Source organism: Falco rusticolus, chromosome Z, assembly GCF_015220075.1.
Source record: "Falco rusticolus isolate bFalRus1 chromosome Z, bFalRus1.pri, whole genome shotgun sequence".
In the NCBI taxonomy this organism is placed as follows: domain Eukaryota; kingdom Metazoa; phylum Chordata; class Aves; order Falconiformes; family Falconidae; genus Falco; species Falco rusticolus.
The window spans coordinates 65519915-65526538 of NC_051210.1; the positions used below are offsets into that span (position 1 = coordinate 65519915).

At 44.0% G+C, this 6624-nt stretch overlaps 1 protein-coding gene across 1 annotated transcript in view; it reads right to left on the reverse strand.

Annotated features, from left to right (window-relative positions):
- MTREX (Mtr4 exosome RNA helicase) overlaps positions 1 to 6540 on the reverse strand; it is a 49423-nt gene extending 42883 nt beyond the window's left edge. Inside the window, exons 1-5 of the mRNA XM_037373510.1 lie at positions 6171 to 6540; positions 5656 to 5787; positions 3984 to 4050; positions 1167 to 1229; positions 515 to 627 (exon numbers count right to left, since the gene is read on the reverse strand). Of these exons, the coding sequence (XP_037229407.1) occupies positions 515 to 627; positions 1167 to 1229; positions 3984 to 4050; positions 5656 to 5787; positions 6171 to 6289 (494 nt within the window). The 5' untranslated portion in view covers positions 6290 to 6540. The remainder of the gene's footprint in view (positions 1 to 514; positions 628 to 1166; positions 1230 to 3983; positions 4051 to 5655; positions 5788 to 6170) is intronic.
- Between the last annotated feature and the right edge of the window lie 84 nt (positions 6541 to 6624).

Sequence of the window (6624 nt, forward strand, 5' to 3'; positions counted from 1 at the left end):
TAATAAACCTGCAAGTACATTTCACTTCTCACCTCAGGTCAGCAAAGCCATTCCACTGTCAGATCAAACCCTGACAAAAACCATATACTATCTTTTAAACATTTCCTGCCCAGTAAACACAAATTTGCAAATTAAATCAAATCAGCACTTCTGACAAAGCAAACACACAAGAAACTCCTTATTAGTTAAGGCCAGAAGCTAGAAAACAAAGGTATTTTTTCTGAATTAACGCAAAATGGTATTGCAAAAACTTAACTTTCAATCTATAGAATATCTTAATAAAACAAGATTGTTTAAGCCTAAAGGTAAGCTTAAACATGAATTAAGCCTTTCACTATCCACTGAATATGAAAGAAGTAATTTTTATATTCAAGAGTAGTCAATTCCATTCTAACATACTAATGGTCCAAACTTTGTATCAAGAAACTGAGACACAACAACAACTGATGGTTCAACAAAATGACACAACAAACCACACCATTCTCTTGTGAGAGCTTGTCAGAAAACTACTTACTCTGCACAAACAGTTTTACCAGCTGACGTATGAGCCGACACTAACACAGACTGGTTATTATCAACACAAAGAATAGCTTCTCTCTGAAAGGCGTCAAGAATAAACGGATACTCCTAAAAAGAAAGCAAGAAAAAGCATTACATAATTTTAGCACAAACAGTAACCTACATCTAATTAATTCTGTGACTGATGTAGTGTTCAAATTACAGGCAGAAATAAAATACTATAGATATTTCTAACTTCAGCTGATCTTAACTCAGTATTTTACAATGACTTTGCATTCAAATCATTTTATCTGATACCACTCCTAAGATCTTTGCTTATGTCTTGCCACATCAAATTAAAATCTTGCTCTGATGACTGAATTTTCTCCGATTTACTAATTTAGGAAGAGAAACTACAAGGTACAATTGAAGCCACCACCCCTGTAGAATAGAACTGAAATCACAACAGCCTATCCACTCCATTCAACTGCACCATTTCACTCTACTAAATTTACAATACAGAAACAACTATCTTACAACAGGCCATCTTTTCATGACAATCTTTTCCAAGATACTTTATGTACTGATAAAGTATATAATTTTCCCCTCTACCATCATCTACTGCCTAAAGCATATGCAAAAAGAAAAAGAAATGCAATCTATCATACTTTTGCAGCTTTTCCAGTTCTTGGCTTCAAACCTGTGAAGTCTTCATCTGCTGGAAGTGCAACCTATAAAATACATTTTAAATAAAAACAGTTGTAGCATTCATAGTGTCCACTCCAGTGTCAAGGCATGCTATGAAGAGCTGGGCCAAGAGATGGGAAGCGCATGAAAACTAATCTGAATTTCTATTACCCTGTTTCTGTGAGCTCATGTGTCAAGGCTTCCTTCCTTCCTCTCAGTTTTTCAGCCAACATCCCTATTCTCCTGCCCCAACAATGCTCCTTCTCTCCCTTCTCTGATACTCCCTACTGACTTGTGTGAAATATTTCTACTTCACCTACCTTGGAACACTAGCTCTTCAGGCCGAGACACAGTCATGGCTTCTGGCCGACGGACATTAAAAGCAATTACTCAGCTCACATTGGTAACACTCCCTTTCCAAAGACAACATATTTATACAGGTAAAGTTCCTGTTCCTGGCCATTATTTAACATTCAATCATACTAAGTATTTAAGCTCTCTTCAGTTAGTAAGTGATGGCAAATGTCTACCAGACATCTCAAGATTACAACAATTCTACAGATGCATGGCTTTAGAACCTGTACCATCAAGAGTAATGAATTTCCTTCACTACAAAGGTCTAATCCAGGGGTCCTCAAACTACGGCCCGCGGGCCCGATACGGTCCCCCAGGGTCCTCAATCTGCCCCCGGTATTTACAAGACACCCCCCCGCCCCCCCCTCGCCGGGGGTTGGGGGGGGAACCAAGCAGCTGCAGATGACTGCCTGCCACTTCATCTGCGCGCCGGCCCCTGTTAGAAGTTTGAGGACCCCTGGCTCTAATCCTACAGGGTCCTTGAATGCGACCCTAATTAACTTGAGCTAGTTCTGGAAGACAGCACAGAAAAGAAAACAAGCATACAAGTACAAAGAAGTTAAAATTTACATATCTAATTCTCATAGAAATGTCTTCTGATAATAATCTTTGGATGAAAGATGATTTTAAAAAAAACAGCACTAATATTTCTGATTTCTCATATTTAAAATTGTATTTAATGTCTAGTAACACAATTTGAAAATGAAGTTTTCATTATTTTGCTTTTACATAAAAGATCTTTTTTCCCTTGTTACCAAAACGTAATTTTAAGCAGTGGTCGGTCTTACATGAAAGCCTTTCATTCTTGAACCAGAATAGCTAAATATCTCAACACACTACTTCACACTTAGATCGCACTATGAACACAGACCTATTTTAATAGCCAGTAGGTTTTCCTCAACAACAGTACTCACAATGTGCTTGGTACCTTTCAAATATCGAAACCTATCAACATCATCGAGTCTTTCACAATGACTCATTTTATTGCAAGTATTCAAACTACTTCTGATAAGAGATACTGTTAATTTTTCAGGTGCATTTTGTGCATGCTTACTGCCAGGTACAGATCTCAAACTCTTCACAAGTCTGTTCCATCTTAAATACAATATGAAGTAACGTATCAGCATGTAGAAAGGCTCTACAGAGGGATCTAGACAGGCTGCACCAATGGGCCAAAGGCAATTGTAGGAGGTTCAGCAAGGCCCAGTGTCAAGTCTTGTACCTGAGTCACAACAACCCCATGCAATGCTACGAGCTTGGGGCAGAGCAGCTGGGGGGAAAGGGCCTGGGGGGGCTGGTCGACAGCCCGCTGGGCAAAAGCCAGCAGTGTGACCAGGTGGCCAAGAAGGCCAAGAGCATCCTGGCTTGTATCAGAGACAGTGTGGCCAGCAGGACAAGTGACATGATCGTCCCCCTGCACTGGGCACCGGTGAGGCCACCCCTTGAATCCTGTGTTCAGTTTTGGGCCCCTCACTGCAAAACGGATGTAGAGGTGCTGGAGCGTGTCCAGAGACGGGCAGTGAAGCTGGTGAAGGGTCTGGAGCACAAGTCTGATGAGGAGCAGCTGAGGGAACTGGGGGTGTTTAGCCTGGAGAAAAGGAGGCTCAGAGGGGACCTTATCACTCCTCACAACTACCTCAGAGGAGCTTGTGGTGAGGTGGGTGTCAGTCTCCTCTCCCAAGTAACAATCTAGGACAAGAGGAAACAGCTTCAAGTTGCACTAGGGTAGGTTTACACTGGATATTAGGAAAAACTTCTTCACTGAAAGGGTTGTCAAGCATTGGAACAGGCTGCCCAGGGAGGTGGCTGAGTCACCATCCCTGGATGTGGCACAGTGTAGATGTGGCACTTAGAGGCACTGTTTAGGGAGACTTGACAGTGTCAGGTTTACTGCTGGACTCTATGATCTTAAAGGTCTTTTCCACCCTAAACGATTCTATGATAGACTAAGTACAAGCACAATGAACAACTGCCAGTAATACATATGATTCTACACATTCTATGAGGAAAGGCTGGAAATAACATATAATTCTACGAATTCTATGAGGAAAGGCTGTTTAGCCTGGAGAAGACTGAGAGGGGATCTCATCAACATCTACAAAATCTTAAGGGTGAGTGTCAAGAGGATGGGGCCAGCCTCTTTTCAGTGGCGCCCAACGACACAAGGGTCAATGGGCACAAATTGAAACACAAGAAGTTCCATCTGAACATAAGAAAAAACTGCTTTTCTTTGAGGGTGACAGAGCTGGAACAGGCTGCGGTATCTCCTTCTTTGGAGATATTCAAAACCCACCTGGCTGCAATTCTATGCAAGCTGCTCTAGGTGACCCTGCTTTAGCAGGGGATTGGACTAGATGGTCTCCAGAGGTCACTTCCAACACCAGCCATTCTGTGATTCTGAGAAGCAAACCTATACTTTTCATGTGCATTTTCACTGCACTCACCTCATGTGTACAGCCTTCAACAGTTTCCACAGCTTGCACCTTTACTTGAGGCATCAGGTCTGCCAGACTGAAAACACATGAGTTAGGATTGCCAAAAAGGTATTTAAAAAGCCTGTTTTCTTTAAAAATGTGAAAATGTTGAACTTCACCTCTACTTTAACTGCAATGTTAAAAAAAAGATGCACAAACATGAAATGAACAGCTTACAGAGGCTAATACCAGGACTAGTACTTGTAAGAGTTAAAATTTTGCTACTACGTAAATTTGAGTTAGCTCCTGTTTTGGGATTTGTAACATCTTAAAACTTGCACCATAAAACATCACTTATATTGCATTTGAAGTTTTCTGATTAAGTGTGGACTTTTTCTCAACACACACCAAAGCAAAATTCGAGACCCATATTCTTGTTACTAGTCAGGCCACCCAATAACATCAGCCTGAAGCATCCTGACCAGCTGCCTAAAGACAGGACCCCCCACTTTTCCTTACTAGTCCCTTCTCTCATGGCAACAAGAAGAGGCTAGCCTTTCACTGCATAAAATAGTGGATTTTTCTGACAATTTTAACATTCTTAGTAAGGTACTGGGGGCAAGTATATGTTCTACTGAGACCACTAACACAGAAACAGACTTAAAATGTTGACTCTGGCTCTGTTTCACTTCTATACAGGTAGCCTGTGTTTACAGTATTCTGAGAAGTTGTCTCATGACATTCTCATAGAAAATCTTACCATGAACTTCAAGAAAAATTACCATGTAAGACCAAATGACAATCCAGACCAGAATTCTGGCCGAAGTCAATTACACATCACCCACAGAAAGTGTCAGAACATAGCAAGAACATAATTTATATTTTTGTATTAAAGTTTTCCACATCTTGAGCTAGGAGGTACACATCTGCATTTGGCAGCTCTGGATGAACTTTCATTCCATGAACATTCCTAATGATTTTCTGAACCAACATAAGAGATTCTTGGGAACTTGGAAGTTTAAGATACACTCATCTGAAAAAGTGCCTGCATTGTCCCTTCAATCTGTTTCCAAAACCCCTCATAATACCTGTCATGAAATTCTGAAAAGAAAAGAGCAAGAGACACGCAGGTCCCAAAGCACAGACATTCTGGCTTCCCTTCAGCTGCCTTATCTCCTCAGGTGTCAACATACACAAGCATACCCCCCTGTCTGTACTTAAGAATCCAAATATGCTGCAGTTATAACCTTACATGCCCCAAAAGCCTTGTTTCTGTCTCCTTGGCCAAATTCTTCTTCCTGTATTGCAAGCCAATTATGTCTTTCAGTGGCGTGGTACACAGCCAGCCTGCGTCCTCCCATGTGCCTTACTGCTTATGCCTTGCTATATGCCTGAAAGCAACATGATAGCTTTGACCAAGGACCACCAATCCATATGCAGCAACCACAAACACATTAACATTTCATACCGCAGCTGCCTATCTTTCCATAATATTTTAAACATACCCAGTGTTTGTTATTGCTGAACCTGTACCACCAGTATATCCTCACTTATATAAATAATGGAAAATCAATTTCATATGTGAATTCATCTTTAGATGAAAACACTGCAAACCTACTTACATCTACTCTATTCACAACTGGCATAATGCTATCCAGAATGTCTTGAAATTATTTCCTTACATATTAAGCTAGGCACTTACTTAGCATCTTCTGATACAACATCCTCCAATTTTATCTTCTTTGCCAAAACAACATCTTCGGTACTACAGACCTCAGCCTCCCCTTTGGGCTTCCCTGTCGCAGCTACCGAAGATTTTTCCTCCAGTCGTTTTCTGCAACGTTAAGTACACAACAAATTGCCTCTTTTACGTATATATTTGCAGGGAAAAAAAAATCAGGTGTTATACGGGCAACAGTGATCCCACTACATACAGGGCATAACCCACAGAACTTCAGCCACGAAAAACGTTGTGGGTTTTCAAACCACTTCCCGGGTGAGCATGCCTCAAGGTCCCCACGCTTCCCAATCGACCACAGCGCCCGGACCCGGGATCCCAGGGCAGGGCGCCCCTTTAGGCTACACCGACTCCCCGGTCCCGAGAGGATTCAGTAGCTCAAACAAGCTGGCAGAAGCCGGACCCATCAGTGCGGCCCGAGCCTCAGACGCCAGAGCGACCCGCCGCCCTGCTCCCCCGGCCAGCCACCGCGCCCTCACCCCGGTTTCCTGGCGCCCTCGGTGGCGCCCGTTTTGCTCTTCTTGGCCCCAGAGGCAGCGGCGGCGGTCGAGTCATCCTCAAACACGCTGAAGAGCTCATCTCCAAATGCGTCCGCCATCTTCCCCACCGGTCCCACAATGCCCGGCGCGGGACAGCCTCCCCTTGCCCCGCCGGATCCTTTCCGCCCCTACGCCGGCGCTGCACGCCGAAGAGAAACACAGCTCCCCACCACCTCCGAGCACCAGGAGTCCCACGCACGGCCTGGGCCCGGGCCCGATCCCGTTCCCGGTCACACCGCACCAGCGCTGAGGCACCGTGTGCTTCCCGCCAGCCTACGCCCGCCCCGCGCAAGGCCTTCCCACAACCCCCCGCGGCCGGCGGTGGCCCTTGCCCCGGAACCCGCTTTCCGCGAAGCCTAGGAGGCCCGGCGGCGGCGAGACGGTCTCCCTCATG